This window comes from Pelecanus crispus, chromosome 13 (genome assembly GCF_030463565.1).
Source record: "Pelecanus crispus isolate bPelCri1 chromosome 13, bPelCri1.pri, whole genome shotgun sequence".
NCBI classification, from domain to species: domain Eukaryota; kingdom Metazoa; phylum Chordata; class Aves; order Pelecaniformes; family Pelecanidae; genus Pelecanus; species Pelecanus crispus.
Window position 1 is genome coordinate 16752730 of NC_134655.1, and position 16544 is coordinate 16769273.

The window sequence follows — 16544 nt, forward strand, 5'->3', positions numbered from 1 at the left end:
GCGGCCCGGAGAGGGGCGGGAGGCAGAAAAAAAAAGCCCGTACGCGAGCGGGAGGGGGGAGGGCACTTCCGCTCTTGCGCGCTGCGGGGCTCCGGGGCGGTCACCGGCCGCGTGAGGCGGAGGGGGTCCGCGCGCGCCCGCCCGCCCGCCGCTCCCGGCTGCGCGTGCCCGCGCGCTCCCCGGCCCCGCCGCCGACAGGGGCGGGGCGAGCGGCGCCTCAGGCGGCGGCTGCCCAGGCCCGGCTGCCCAGGCCCGGCTGCCCAGGCCCGGCTGCCCAGGCCCGGCGCGGGTGCTTGCGCCCCACCCCGCTCCCCGCCGAGGCCCGCCGAAAAGGCCAGGATGAGCGGTGAGGACGGGAACGAGGAGTTCTACCGGCAGCTGCAGCTCCAGCAGCAGTACGAGGCCGAGCCCGGGGGCGAGGGCGAGTCCGACCCCTTCACCTACGTGGACCCGGCCGACGGGGCCGCCTACGAGTGGGACCGGGAGAAGAAGGCCTGGTTCCCCAAGGTGGGTGCGGAGGGAGCATCGGCGCTGCCTGGCGGCGGGCGGCCGGGCCCGCTGGTTGCCCCCGGGCCCGCTGGGTGCCCCCCGTCCCGCCGGGAGGAGCGGCCTCCTCGCCTGGCCCGCTCGCGGGGTGCCGCTCCCTCCGCCCGCAGGCCGCCGTGGGGCAGCTCTTTCCCCGGGGCATGCCGAAGCTTCCCCGAGGAAGGGTGAGAAAGAAGAACGAAGGGTGAGAAAGAAGAACAGTTGATGTTGGGTCTCTTGGGCGCTGAGGTGTCTCGCTTGTCTGGATTCAGCCAAATAGATGTCTGCTGCAAAGGCTCTGTGGCACCGAAACGGTCTTTTTTTACAGGCAAAACCACGGCAGCTGGCGTTGCCTCCATCTGTAACCTGACCGGCTGCTTTCTGCTCTTTTGTTGTGAAGAGCTGTAGGTTGGCTTTTCTCCTTGGCTGCGAGTCTGTAGAATTGCTCAGGCCTGGCATGAAATCATGGTTATATTTGTGGATCTTAACGAATCGGTGCTGCCTTTGACATGTTTAGGTTTTTTTTTAATCACAGAAGCTGTGGCGATCTTTGTCTTTCTGTTGGCAGTGCAGAAATGAACTGGTCTGCTAAGAGGTCTAGGTGAAAATGGAGTGGTCCATCCCTCTGCTGTATTATTCGTAAATGGTGCATGTGTAAAGATGCCTTGTTCTCTCTCCTTAGATCTTGGAAATGCACTTGAAAACTAAGTGTATTTGGCTTAGAGGCATTCCACAGAATGGAAACATGTTACAGGTTTTTTTTATTAAATATTTTAAGTATAAAAACCAAACTTGCTCTGACAATGTGGCTCTTCAAGGTGAGAGGGAACATAGATTTAACGTGTTGAGCCAATCTACTGCCCTGCAAGTGAAATAGTAATTTTTGTTACTATATAACAGTGAATGAGGGCAATTAATTTACAAATATTAAGACATTCTGTAGTGTCTACTTGATAAATTTAGTGTGCCAGTTCTTATTTGTGACCCTGAATTCATTGCAATTCAAGAGAATCCGAGTGAGAATAAAGCCTGTCCTGCTTATATGTGTGTATACACCTAGTAAGGTGTTCGTGCGGCAGACGGCTTACGGAGCGGTAAAAACATGTGAAAAATCCAGACTCACAAAGTGGAGCAGTGGAGAAGTGAGTATCCCTGGCTCCCTGTGAAGTGCTATATCCCATAAGCCCAGTAACTTTTAAAAGGGTTCTTTTTTTTTTATTTATTTATCTCTTCTTCTCAAGAGCATTGGTCTTTCCCAAATGCCTTTCTTAGTTCAAATTTCCATCTTGGAGAGGAGATAACATTAAGGGTTGGACAGATTGCATAGGAACAGCAAAGTTCATTACTAAATATGATGTATAGTAGAAGTTGGTAAAGAATCATTGTGAAGCACTATGTGTTATAGATAGGTCACTGAGCTAGGTATAATAGTATCTCGGGTTACTTTATTTTGCTGATAATTATTCAGCAGAGTGTTTTATCATAATAGATTTAAGAGACCGCAGGAGTCAGAAGTTGTTGGTCTTTCTCTACTCCAGTAATAAAATCCCTTATCTCTGTTCTCTGACAAAAGATTAAAATATTCTGACTGGGCCAAGTAATCATCATCTGCAGACTAGTAGTGCACTGCTACTCTAGCTTGGCAATAGAGTATCTGCTGAACTTCTAAAGCATATTTCAAAGCAGTGCAAAAAGTTAATCATCTGTCAACATTCCTCAGAAAATTTTGGAGACTGTCAACTATTTAATAAAAGTGATTGCAACTTTGTATTATTTAATGATACTTCTTTCAATGGTACTATGTTGATGGATGCCAGCTTTTTATAGTCCTTCATAGACAGAGCGCAAAATCACATGTTGAATTGTCTGCCTTCCTTCATCACTTGCTGTGGAAAAACGGACATTGGATGTCTTCTGTAAGCATAGGGTGTCTGTTCTTCATTTGGCTAATGAAATTCCATTCCTTTCCATTTCAGTGTGACCAGTAGTTAATTACATGCTAGCATGTCCTGCAGTATTGTGTTTCTTATAAGTTTAGTTGCCCCAAACTGTACAACTGTGCAGGTATAGAGGCAGAACTGATCTCTTTCTATGATGTGCTCCACCAGAACTGGATTGAAGCCCCAAGTAAGAAATTCCATGAGTGCTTGTTTTCCATGCAGGCGTGGTATGATAAAAGTTCCAGTAAAAACCTTTATACTTGTATAAATTCCTTTATGCTTGCAAAAATGCATTTTAAAATGAAGTAATTGTAATGGTATATATGGTAGAATGATAGCATATTATGAAAAAAAAAAAAATCTGTTATTGACTGGTAAAATTTGACAGTCCATTGTAGGTAATTTGTTAATAATAGATTTAGCTTTACGTGAGAATGCAGTTTTCCCTGAAGTTGAAAAATAATACTGCTGCAGGAAGGTGGCTAGTTGTTGCAGGTTTAATCACTAACTTGTCAGTAGGTTCTCTGATGAAAAAGAATAATACTCTTCACCAGAAAGTTTAAAAGTTTAATTCTCTGGATTTCATCAGCTGTGAAACTAAGGATTTGCTAAGATTGCTAGTGTCAAATATAATGAACCTTATTAAAACATGGAGTATTCTTTTCTTCACTAGAGGTGGTTGTACTCTTCGTTTCTCTTGACATTGTGTTATGTCGTGTCTATAAGAGCAGCCATTTGCATTCCTGATCGAGGTGTGTTGCAAATCTTGTTTAGTGTAGGAGCTATTTCATCCTAAACTTTTAAGTTATATGGGGCTCCACAGCATCTTGTGTTATTCATGACAAGCCTGTTACTGTCAATTCTGCATTTTTGATTTGTCATAATAAAAGCTTAGGGTTGAAACATCAAGCTTCAAATCACCACAGAAGATAAGAGATTGCATTGTTATTATTGACACTTGCTACTGTCTGTTGTGCCACTCTCTTACAATAGCTTAATGACATTAAGTTTTGTTCCGTTTTGAATACAGGTGAAGCAAATGCAGCACAAGTCAGAATCAGATAAAATTTTCAAAGGTTAAGGCTTAGCTTTGGGAGTAAATCATTTCAGAGCGTGTAACTTCAGAAAGTACTTCATAGTGCAGTGACGCTAGCAAAATCAGCTATGATGTATTATCTCTTTGCATGTTATTGCTAGTGGACAGTATCCAGATTTACCTGACTGGAAATACTTGGTGTAATTTGTGGGGTTTTTTGTTTGGTCTCCAGAAGATAGACATTAGCCAATCTTATATTTTATCCAAATATAGTCTCTTTCAAGAAAAGAGCGAGCTAATTATTTATCTATTAGTAGGATATAAAGTAGAGTGTACGGCCTTATAAACAGTGTGTTAAGATACATCTCTGTCTAAGTGCAGTATTTATTGTCTGTCAACACAAGTCATCTCTGAAAATGTTTCTGTGAAAAGGCAGATGCCTACAAATGTCAGTCATTCATCATCTGTAGATAAGTTGTTGGCTTATCTTCAGTGTCACTTTATCTCTTCAACATGGTCAGGAGTGCTTGGTTTCTGTCTTTCAGGCAAATCCAATTTATGTTGAAAGCAGAAAGCTTTGCTTGAAAAAGGGCAGAACTTGTGAAATATTTGTTTAAAAACTTTGTGTGCTGTATGGAATTAGTATGTTAGTCTAATTCAGGTAATGTCTGAACTGATTGGTTTTGTTGTGCATATGGCTCTACAAAGATGATGTAAAACTAGTTTTAAAATACTGTTATTTTCTGTGTTGCTGGATTAGAAAATGGCCATCATCAATGCACTAATGTTAAAACACTTATAAACCTGAATTTGTAGTTCTTTGAAATTTTGGATTAATTTTCCTAATTTCTTTTCAGATAACAGAAGATTTCCTGGCAACATATCATGCCAACTATGGCTTCCATGCAGATGATACAGACAGTTCATCTGCTTCTGGCACAGCAACTGAAAATAAGCAACCAGTAAGTTCTAAGACATCAGGAACACAACCATCAGCAAATGAGAAAGGACCACAACAAACAGATCCAAAACAAAAAGCAGAAAAACGGAAGCTTGAGCCAGGTAAGTGGCAAAGGGTTTCCCTCTGTGTAGGCTGCAGCCTGTATAGCGCTGAGTGGAAATGGGCAATTGTTCAGTGTTATCATGTACAGCAAAGATATAGGTGGTTCTGCAAATTTCCAGAATCATTTTAAAATTGTATGGTACTACATGGCCGCACCTTGCATACTGTGTCCAGTTTTGGGCCCCTCAGTAGGAGGGGGACATTGAGTTGCTGGAGCGTGTCCAGAGAAGGGCAACGAAGCTGGTGAAGGGTCTGGAGCACAGGCCTTATGAGGAGCGGCTGAGGGAACTGGGATTGTTTAGCCTGGAGAAGAGGAGGCTGAGGGGAGACCTTATCGCTCTCTACAACTGCCTGAAAGGAGGTTGTAGTGAGGTGGGTGTTGGTCTCTTCTCCCAAGTAACAAGTGATAGGACGAGAGGAAATGGGCTCAAGCTGCGTCAGGGGAGGTTTAGATTGGATATTAGGAAAAATTTCTTCATGGAAAGAGTGGTCAAGCATTGGAACAGGCTGCCCAGAGAGGTGGTGGAGTCACCATCCCTGGAAGTGTTCAAAAAATGGGTAGACGTGGCACTTCGGGACATGGTTTAGTAGGCATGGTGGTGTTGGGTTGACAGTTGGACTGATGATCTTAGAGGTCCTTTCCAACCTTAATGATTCCTAGTTTTACTTTCACTAAAAAATAATCCAGCCACCAAGCCAAGAAATGTGAAATTAGTTATTACTCTACCCTTAATTGGTTTAGTGGTGGACTTGGTAATGTTAGGTTAATGGTTGGACTTGATGATCTTAAAGGTCTTCTCCAGCCTAAATGATTCTATGATTCTACATGGGTGTCCTCCTAAGTCCATATACAAGGTGGGGAAAAAAGCAAATTAAGGCGTGTTCAGAGCTTGTCCTGTGGGCAAGCAAAAATTCTTAGAAATGTGATGGAACGTGAACATTAGTGTATGCTCCCATGTTTAATATATTGGCATATCTGTTTTTAGGTTGGTTCCATGTTGAAGAAGACAGAAACACAAATGTTTATGTGACTGGTAAGTAATAGCATTTATTTATCTACTTTGAGCTAAAGATCTAAAGAGAGACTTGTATATGTCTCACTGACTTCTAATATTACCTATTCCATCTGCTGCTTGCAACCTGCTTATCAGTGTGTTCCTGACTGCGTAATGTCTTTGTGACCTTTAAATTGCAAATGTGGGAAGGTAATATAAGGGACATATTCCATGCTTTTGTCTTTTAAATGTGATATTCTGTGAGCTGTGTCAGCCAGGTCACTAATTATTTTTAAGTAGACTACAGCCACGAAAAACAATCTTTATGAACTCGTAAGGAATAGGATAATGAGAACAAGTTATAACAAGATTGCATTGACTACACGTATCACTTAAAGTTTTAATCTTTAATTTTTTTTTGATTTTATAAATACGTAATTATTAGATAAGGAGAAAACAGTAAGTACAAAAAAAAAGCTGGAAATAGAATGAGCAAGTAACGGGGAAGCTCAAATGAAACTTATCTGTGCATTTATTATCGTATTTCTTTACCTGTTTTGGATGTTGGGGTGCTGTCTTTAGGTGCATGCACAAAGGTACATTTGGTGGTTCTGAGCAGTCACAGAAATGCACACACTTGAATTCTCAAAGATCTTCATCTAGGCCATACTAGCATGTAACATTCACGTAATTTTCTCCTCCGTTTTGTTTTTTTTTTCTTGTCCTCAATTCAAAGTTTAGACTTTGAAAAATCCATACATTAACAGTTGCTTTTTTTTGTCAAATTTGTGGGTGGAGAAATTAGTTGTCTGTTTATAGGTTGGGTGGATATTTTTGTCTCCAGTCCCTGGAGGTGCAGTGGAACTTAAAACTTGGGCAGGATAGTTATGTTTGCGTATGCCATTGTGTCCACTGTAGTGTCAATATCGTGTATAGCACTAAAGCTCTAGGTCTGCATATTAGGGAGCACAAAGCTATTGCTGCATGTTACAGCTGTTAGAAAGTAAAAGGATTTTCAAAATATTGGTATGAAGTAATGTTTAAAAGGTTATATAAAAAATACTGGTCCCCAGGACAGTGGTTTCATGCTGTGTATGTAAAATTTCATCCTTAAGTTTGATATCTTTAATTTAAAGAAACACTGTGGGGTTTTTGTTCTAATGATGTTTTAAATTGAACATACTCAAGCCTTCTGTTTTAATTTGTTTTGCAGGTTTACCTCCAGACATTACAAAAGATGAATTTATACAAGTCATGTCAAAATGTGGTATCATTATGCGAGATCCTCAGACAGAAGAACACAAAATCAAGCTTTACAAAGATAAGGAAGGAAATCTTAAAGGAGATGGCCTCTGTTGCTATCTAAAGGTCAGTGGTGCACTGAAATACAATGTTCCTTCCCATTGAAGATACTTGTGGCCACTGTTTCAGAATCATATTCAGAAGATTCTTGAAATATCTGAAGTATAACTTAAAATTTACATGCCTATTTTAAAGATTTATTCCAGAACCACCCACTTACCTGCTTGTGCACCTCATTCGTTTCCTCTTAATCCACCCCCACCCTCCCCCTGAAAATGTCTGTAACCTGCTGAACATGTCACTACATGTTCCGGTCTTGGGTGCCAGTGATTATGGCACGAAATGGGGGAACCTCTTCACCTTTTACTTTGAAAATATGCCGCTGTGTGGCCAAGAATACAGAAATAATGAGACAGAAAGGAACGTACTGTAGTCCTGTATTTACAGATTTTAGTTGAGGACTGGTTAGGTTCTTGCATTCTATATTAACCTATAAACATTTAGGCTGCACTACTATTTCCTTCATGTGTTTCACTTGTGAATCGTTTGGAAAGTTAGTGCTTGAAAGTGCAATCTGCCTTAATTCTGCAAGAAGCACCAGGCAGTACTAAATCAACTGCCTTGTAGTCTATGCTAGTTTTGTAATTTTATTAGTTAGGGCTGTTTAGTGCACAAGTATAAAGACAGTCTGCACTCTAAAGGACTTACTTAAGAGCCTCAATGTCTGCTGTTCTTGGAAAAGTGATACAAGCTTTATAGAAAATCAGCCCCCTGAAATTTTTTTAAGTTCATCAGCTTGCTTGACCATTGCAGATTAGTTTTTATGATATATTTGAATGCAATGTATGCAGTTGCTTTTGGAAGCATTATTCTGCTATAAGAGTGGTGAAGAAACATAGGGTTTTGATGAAGAAAGCATTGCCAACTGTGTGTCAAGAGACTTGGAAGAGATATGGCATTATGGTTTTCAGTGACAGGGAATTGATTCTTAGCACAATATTCTTAATTAAATGTTACTGGAATAATTTGACTGTGCCATGTGCTTTAAAGCTTGTGTTCTGTTTTATCTTCAAATAGAGAGAATCAGTTCAACTTGCATTGAGACTTCTGGATGAGGCAGAAATTAGAGGCTATAAATTGCATGTTGAAGTTGCAAAGTTTCAACTGAAGGGGGAGTATGATGCAAGCAAAAAGAAGAAGAAATGTAAAGACTACAAGAAGAAGTTGTCTCAACAGCAGAAGTTTGTATTTTTTATTTCAGTAAAACATTGCTTGAATTCTAAGTGCTATTAGTAAAGTGCTGCTTTCTTTCAAATGCAATGCTAAGAGTTATGCAAAAATCAAAGTCTTATCTGACAGCAAAATAGCTTAAATAATACACATTTTGAGGTGAGGAACTCCTAAATTAAATGTTGACATAATGAACTTCTTCATGATTGACGCATTAAAATAATACATAGGGAACCAAGGTCCTTTCAGTTATAGAAGGAAATATTACAATTCTGGGGAGATAAAAGACTTTTTTCTCAGTGTGTGAGAGTGTGCAAGTCCTGTCACCATATCTAGGCTTACTTTTTTAAGGTAGTAAGACTCTGGCTGTCCACATATTGTTTGTACCATACTTTACTCGATGCAAAGGGCAAGAGATGCCAGCTTCCATAGGAGCAAATACTAAAATATCTCTGCAGATTTCCCCAGACCTTTCTCTCTCTGGTATAAGATATGCTGTTTTTTAAATTGTACCTAGATTGCTTTTGTACATATCATTGCTTTTGTCACTTAAAAATTGTTTTTCTGCCTTTTGGAACCGAGAAGATGTGGATTAAAGAAGAAGAAAGTTTAAGCTTGTAGGACTCCTAATATTTTAATGAAAGCAGTGTTCCACTAAACATTTTAAATAGTAATGCAAAAGTATTTTGCCATAGTGAAAGGGAAAAAGTCTGCTTGACATCTTATCAATTAAAAATAAAAGCAGCTTGAAATGTGTGTCTTGGAGATACATTGCCAGTTCTTGCTATAAGAAGTCTCCAGTGTGGAGAGAGAGAAGCATGAAAATAATGACAGCAATTTGTGTGAATAAACTGACTTCAGCTGGTGTTCCTTTTGAGTTGAAGAGCATAATTTACTTACTGCTACCTTCATTGAAATCCAAGTTTCCTTCTTGTATCTGCTACTTCAGCTGAAGAAACTTAAACAAGATTCCCCCCCGCCCCACCCCAATATAAGATTTTGAGATTTAGAAGTGTAAGTGAATGTGTCCTTTTTCTATAATGGGATATGAAGTAGGCATTTCTACCAGAAGTAACATTTTTCATGAGAAGGCAAAGTCAGTGAACAGATGCCCTGAGTTACATTGCTAGTTTGTGGCAGTGGCTCTGTACACGGTGGAACAAAATACATCTTGTAGCAATGCCTGTGTAAGACTCAAGGTGTTCTTGCATGTTTGTTTAAATAAAAGCAGTTAAATTTTGCCAAAGGTAATAGTGGGTCTTTTGTTTGGGTTTTTTTTTTTTTACAACATAAGTTAGGAAAAAAGGTGAAATACTGACATTTTTATTATACTTGGCAGCAGCTGGTTCCTGTATCTGAGCTGATATTAGGAAGGAATTAAAACTTGAAGATTTTTTTTTCAATGTTTAAAAAATGCTTTGATTGTTAAGATAACTTACAGTCCATCTATGAGCATTTAAGTACCTTAAAACCTGAACTGCTTTGTAGGAGAAGTGGTAAAACTGGATGATTATTGCATTTTTTAGAAGAGTAACTTAACGCTGTGTCAAAATACATGTTTTAGCTGATGTACTGCAAGAAATGCCAAATTAATGATTTTTTTTCAACAAATACTTGTAGAAACTGAAGAGAGCCGCAACAATATCTTCTTACTGTTGCTTCATTTCATTAGACAGCTGGATTGGAGGCCTGAGAAGAAAGATGGCGCAACTCGAATGCGACATGAACGCATCGTTATTATCAGGAATATGTTTCACCCAAAGGACTTTGAGGTAGGAAGATGCCGTTTGCTACTGTAGATTGTGCTGTTTTAGTTAACGTTGTCTGAACTTTCTGCCATAAGAATTTTAGCAAGATTCTAGGCAGATGAGAACAAAATTTAACTTACTGTTTGGGCAGGGTTTTTCCCCTGTGCCAAGCATCTGTTTAAAACTCATTCATCTGTTTCCAAAAAGCAAGACCAAGATATGTATTTTTCAAATCGGCCTTTTTCACTGTGTGTATCCTGACAATAGTCTTTGGGATGGAAAGAAGAGTAGACAGTAACTATGTTAGAACGGAGAAGCCAGCACAAAAGCCCTATTAACAAGTAGCATTTATTAAATTCAAATAGGGGCTGTCTGCCAACTCCCAAGTGGCTTTGAAAATGCAGCATAAATTTTAATAGATTGGCAGATGCGTTCCATTGGTGATTGAGCAAAAATAAAGCTGAGAAGTAAGTCCTTCTGTTTAATCTAATCTGTGTTACTGCATTGCAGGAGGATCCCTTAGTGCTAAATGAGATCAGAGAAGATCTGCGGACAGAATGTGAAAAGTTTGGTCAAGTAAAGAAGGTTCTCATATTTGATGTAGGTATTTTTTTACAGGTTGTGTTGGTAGAATTGTTGTAGTGTGTAAATGTGTAAAACATTTAGGATTCTTTAAATATGAGTGGAGCATTTATTTGGTTTTGTGCATTTATTTCATGGAAAATTGACCTAATCTTCCTCTATTTTCAAATTAGCTGGTTTGGAAATCAATCTATAAGCACCTATCTACTTCAGCCTATGTGAAGGCAAACTCTGACTCTTTCCAATAACTTGGATACCTCACAAGTTTGGAAGTATACAAATACTATACAAATACAAATGTAGCTAAACTAGCTGAAACGTTTTTTTTCTGTGTTCAAAAAGTCTGTTCTGTGTATCAATAGAACAAAATGTGTAAACTTGCAAATCCAGTTTTTCAAACATGATTGTTTATGATCGGGATGGAGCTATATCCTGATGGATTTTTGTAAGACAATCTAAAAGATCTTGGAATAAATACACTATTTAGAAAACTTACTAAATGAAAGTTGTCTCTCCTTACAGCGACACCCTGATGGTGTGGCTTCTGTGTCATTTAAAGAAGCAACAGAAGCTGATCTGTGCAAGCTAACTCTAAATGGAAGGTGGTTTGGTGGCCGTCAGCTCAGTGCTGAAACATGGGATGGTGTAACGGATTATCAGGTAGCCTTTCATGGTCCTATTTCATCAAATATTTCTTCTAAACTGAAAATCTGTTTTAATTTGAGAAGTGCTTGGTGTTCCGATGCCCGTACCCTGCCCTGTCTTGCTTCTTGTCAAAGACTACTAGGATGTCTCAGAAAAAATCATCCTTAATTATTCAATTTAGCCAAAATTAAAGGACCTGTTTGATGTTAAAAATTGTGCATTGGAGATGTCAACCTAGAGGATTAGTCAGTGGATGTACAGGTTGTTAGTTCACAGTCAACAGGGCCTACTGAAGATAACTACTGCAATGTGAATGTTTGTGTAATTTTATCTTTGTAAATACTCATTTTTACAAGTATGACTTTGTAATAATGTGTATAAACGTATCTTTAATAGGTGGAGGAGACTGCAAGAGAAAGGGAAGAAAGGCTCAAGGTGTGGGGATCATTTTTAGAGGATCCTGATGCAAAGGAGCAGCAACCTACATCTGATTCGGATTCCGCAACGAGTAGCGTTAAACTACGTGAAGACAGACAACCTTCAAAAGTTAATGACACATCTAAGGATGTAAATGATGAAGCCCAGAAGAGGGAGAATAATGGTGAGGGCATTAGTGAAGATGGTGCTCCATCTACAGACAGCAGCCTTGCAGGCAGTGATGTTGAAGCAGATACATAACACCTTTAATGCTTTATGAAAGCATGGTTTTTAGGGTGATGTTTGAGTTTATCCCTTTCTTCAGGGTGACTGCAGACAATGTTCATATGAATATATGCATATTAGAATGTCATCAGCTGTGTGCTTTGAAGTTTTCATTAAAAGCAGTATTTAATGAGATTCTAAAAGTTTGTATTAATTGGCTGTTCAGGTAAAGTAACTCAAGTTGCCAAGAATGCAGTAAAACTCATCAGGCTTCTTTTGTTCTAACTATGCTTGTCAGTGTTTCATTATGTAAGTGTGAAATATGTTCCAACCCTTAAGTCCATGTAACTATGTGTAACTTAAGTAATGCAAAGCTATTACAAGATTTATGGATTTTACTGTTAATTTTCCTGTACCCCTTGGAACTCGGTATCTCATCCTTAAAAATGATTCTTGTCCTGTGTACTTTGGATCATTTTATAGAACAGATGCTGTGATACGTATAGGGCGAATGCATTGGATATGTTGCTATGCATTAAGTAGCAAAAGATAAGAGTAGTACCAAGTCACAAACTTAAAGTGAAAAACAAACGAAGTTGCCATAGCCAACGTAAGGCAAACTGAGTGAAGACAGACTTTTAAAACACAGCATTCGGTAAATTTTTTTTCTTCCCCTGTTTAGATCTTCTGTTGATGCTTAGATCTTCTGTTGAGGCTGGAATTATGTCAAGGAGACTAGAAATGCATGAGCACATACATTCTAGGCCATAGTGAAGTAAGACTGATTTAAACTCTCATGGTCTGTATGCAGTAGGTATGCAAAATAGGCTTTTGATTGATGTGTTGGCTTTGTTTAGTTTTTGCTTTAATATTAGAGTAAAAGTTTTCATTTAACTTTGTTAGATGATGAGTGTGAGTTCTCTTCAACATTTTAGTTTAGCCTTGTGTGCTCTTCAGAGTGGGGAGGATCTCCCATATTTCATAAAATTTAAAGGCTTTTGGCAACTTGAACTACGGTTTGTTGTGCAAAAGTTAGAATACTTGAAAATACGCTTTCAAATAATATTCTTTTATATGGAAGAAGCAGATGCTAGCCCTCCTAGGAATATTTCCAAAAGCAAGGATTTAGAAAACATTCTAACTTTAGATATCTTAATAAGTGGCAGGCTTTCAAAAATAACTTTTGGGGAGCTATTTTTGGCATGGTCATTCTTCATTTAGAATCCTATTATTCTGATACCTAAGGATAGAAGAATATGGATTTAGGCACTAAACAATTAAAATATTGGTGCTAAATTCATAGCATGCTGTTCATATGGATGGTTACTAGTGCACATTTGTAAGGAGGATCTTTTGAATTTTTTTAATTCATATTGGATTGCAAGAAACCATAGATGCTAATTCTTATATTTCCATCCTGAAGTATTCAGAATCCTCTGAAAATTGGTATTTTCAAACTTTGTGCTCTAAGATTACCATCTAGATTTTTTTCCAGATGTCTATATGGTACTCTAAGTTTGGTTTGTTTGGGTTTTTTTAAATATGTAGTTTATACGTATGGGTAGCTATGCCAACCAGAGCATCTAAGTTAACACTTGCCACTGTGGTTATAAATTATATCTTTTTGTGACAAAACATCTGATCTTACAACAGAGATGATGTTTGAATTCAGGGTTTAAAAGTCTGGGGGCTCATTATAAGCTGCCATGACAAATTCCCCATTTTGAGTTGCATTATAAAGAGCTGTAACTCTTGCCAACTAAGAAACACCATTTTCTCATCCTTACAAGTGTGCGAATTGTACATTTCAGCAAAACAAGGTGTTTGAACAGTTCAGGGAATCTGAAGTACTGCCTGGTGTGTAGCTGCACGTAGTGGCATATTCAGATTACATCTCTGGGTTGTGTTGGTTCTGCCTTAGTTATTTTTATTGGTAATAAGCACCACAGACCTTTGAGGGCTGAAGGTTTTGGCATATGAAGAGTGTAATTCAGTGTGGTGGGTATTGCTTTCAGTGCTCCTTTCTTCCTTCCAGCTTCTGGACTCCAGGCTTTAGATCTGTTAGACTATTGTGTTTTGTTAGCTTTTTTTTTTTAAAAGAAAGCCTAGTCATATAACACTCTACACAGTTAAATCGCCTATTTTACAGTGTAATTGCAACTGATACAGGGAAACTATTGACAAATGTATAAATATTGTACAGTTCTATGAAGCCTTATCATGGTATCAGATATAAAAAATGAGGTTAGTGTTAGTGTTTGAAAAAATACTTTGAAAAATAAAGAATCATTATATGTGCAGTAACCTTCCTCTCTCCAATTGATGTACAAATTTGACTGGCTTGCTTCAAAAGTCAAACGTGATGTTAGTCTTTTCACCTTTTCCTCTAGACTTCACAGTGAAGTAGAGCACCGACAAAGACTGAGACCAAATGCTTTCCTGGCTTTCCTATTAACTAGGATTCTTAAGAAAATAAAAGCTGTTTTTCCATGAAAATACTTTGTTCTGAAATGCGGCATTACACTTAAACTGGTATTTTCCTTTTGTCTACCTCTGTTATTCCCCAGTAAAATGTAAAAATATATTTTTATAAACTTAATTGAGTTATTGAAACATTTAACTGTCTGTGGAGAAGTAAATGCAGCTGTGACTTTCTTTTCAGCAGATTTTCATTGAGACCAAATTCTTCTGATGTTTTCCTTTTTTAAATGATGCAAATTTTTATAAATCTGAACATAAATTAAAATTTTTCACAAAGGTTAAAATTACTATTTTGAAGTATGATGATTAAAATCTTGTAGTGTAGAGCAGTAATGTTTAATACGAAATTTTAACAAATCTGAAGCTGAACCAGCTGAGTTGCTTTTCAAACTTAAATTTTTTTCTGAGCGTCATTATAAATAAATTGGTAAGAAGTTAAACCCCCAATGCAACTTTCGCTATATTTGTTCTTTAATTAAAAGTGCTTTCTAATGACTTGTCTTGCTCATTAGAAGTGACAGAATCAAACTTTTTGCTCAGTTTCTGATTTTTTTTTTTAGGTTCTATTCCAGTGTTCCAGTATACTGCATGTTCCTTCAGCCCTAGGCTTTTGGCGAGAGGTTCATTTTAAGAAAAGCTGTCTCCTTCCCTCTGTATGTTATGAAAATAATAACTAGCATCAGGTTGAAAAAATTTGCGGATAATTATTGTTGCTCAGTTTTGAACTAGAGAAATAGCTGTTTCTACTAATTCGCACAGTGTGACAAAATGGATGTGAAACCACTTAAATATAACAGCAGGGAAGGAGTATTAACTAACTGGTACTTCAGCATAATTCAGCATAGATAATCACTTTCTTAACCATGCAATACAAAATCAGTTGCTTAGCTTCAAGATACATTGGTAGTTTGCTTTACAATGAAATGCTATTTAGTGGTTTGCTGGCAAGGTAATTGTATGGAGTTACAAGTATTCATCAGAGATTACATGGTTTGAGGAGCATGGCCAAGGTAGACATCTGGAAACAAAAAGCCCCAAAAGAAAAGGCACATAAGTTGTAGCAGGTTCTCGAATGTTCATATCCAGCTGTAAAGAGAGAATTGGTTTCATTTTGCATCAAAATGTTTATCTGTTTCTCCTGCTGACTTTAATTACTTTTTTTAATTGAATTTCAGTCCCTCGTACAACTTACATTTTGTATAAGGATTGCAATTCACTTAAAATCATTAGTATGTTAAATGCAGTGCATTTTAGCTAAAACATGTCCTAGACATTATTCAGTTAAGGTTAATCTATTTGCAATTACAAATACTTGGCTTAATTCACTTAAGAAAACTTAAAGGTATTGGATGCTTCATAGAAACCCAAACTTGCCTTTAGATTTTCCAGTAAAATTGATATCTGTACCCTGAATTCTTGAACTGTATAACCTAATCAGACTCTTAAAAAATATATATACACACCCCTATAGATTTTAATTGGATCTTAAATTCTTATTGTTATTTCTGAATTTGAGGAAACATACTGCAGTATGATAAATGAATTATGTAAGTTGTGTACTTGTGTTGATTTGACTTGTGTGTACTTTGCTCATTATACAAGGCTTGAAGTCTTACTGTCAGGAAAGTTCTGTAAAATATTTATAGAATTATGAAATCTTTTGCAGCAAATTGTTTTTTGTTCACTCTGTAATACGAAAGTACATTGTTAGATTAAACTTTTCAGTAAGTTGTCTTGGAATTTTTCTGACAGGTTATTTTCTTTCGATAAGTTAAATTGATAATTTTCACTTATCCTTTAGAAAACCAACATTTAAAAATCATTTGAATAATATCTAGACCTGTGACAACATCTGAGAATCCCTTGATTTGTCTTCAAATTTGTTTCTTAAAGGGGTTGTGTTTTATACTACCTTTTTAATAAACAAACTCGTGAACAAAACAAGTCTTTTCTGATTAGTTTTGAGATAACGTATTTGTCTTAACTTTTTTCCTCAGTAAAAGATACCATAGCATTTGGTGCCCAGCGACTTCAATTTATAAAGCGTATGTGTTAACATGCCAGAGCTTTCCCACTGGAGTGCAGTAGACACATCGCTGGGACTGTGTTTACAGTGGCCATGGTATTTGTTCCCTCTTTGTGGGTTTTGTCTCAGACTTCATTCTGGCTTGGTGTGTTCATGGACCCTGCGTGAAGATAAAAGGAGCAGGAGGAATGACTGCGGACACCATAGTTATAATTGAGATTGTGTGTGCGGGGTTGGTTTGTTAAGGATGAGCAGAATTTCAATTTTTATTCTCAGAAATGAACACTTTTTGTTTGTTTAAAGCTTAACATTTTGAATGCTTAAAAAGC

General features: G+C 38.0%; 1 protein-coding gene across 2 annotated transcripts; it reads left to right on the forward strand.

Annotated features, from left to right (window-relative positions):
* Window positions 1-314: 314 nt before the first annotated feature.
* HTATSF1 (HIV-1 Tat specific factor 1) lies at window positions 315-16117 on the forward strand. Of its 2 annotated transcripts, XM_075720574.1 has the most exons (10): window positions 315-507; window positions 4359-4563; window positions 5551-5598; window positions 6773-6927; window positions 7939-8102; window positions 9764-9863; window positions 10350-10439; window positions 10944-11081; window positions 11463-11667; window positions 14750-16117. In XM_075720574.1, the coding sequence occupies exons 1-10, from the start codon at window positions 340-342 to the stop codon at window positions 14818-14820; spliced, it is 1344 nt and encodes a 447-aa protein (XP_075576689.1). In that variant the 5' UTR covers window positions 315-339; the 3' UTR covers window positions 14821-16117. The 2 variants fall into 2 exon arrangements, with proteins under 2 accessions (XP_075576689.1, XP_075576688.1); XM_075720573.1 differs by lacking the exon at window positions 14750-16117 and having other exon boundaries at window positions 11463-13068.
* The last annotated feature ends 427 nt before the right edge of the window (window positions 16118-16544 follow it).

Excerpts from the sequence above, each read along its gene's own strand:
- HTATSF1 (XM_075720573.1), top strand. The coding sequence starts at position 340 with ATGAGCGGTGAGGACGGGAACGAGGAGTTCTACCGGCAGCTGCAGCTC. Across the intron at positions 8,103-9,763 it reads AAGTTGTCTCAACAGCAGAA|ACAGCTGGATTGGAGGCCTG; the intron begins GTTTGTATTTTT and ends TCATTTCATTAG. Across the intron at positions 9,864-10,349 it reads TTCACCCAAAGGACTTTGAG|GAGGATCCCTTAGTGCTAAA; the intron begins GTAGGAAGATGC and ends ACTGCATTGCAG.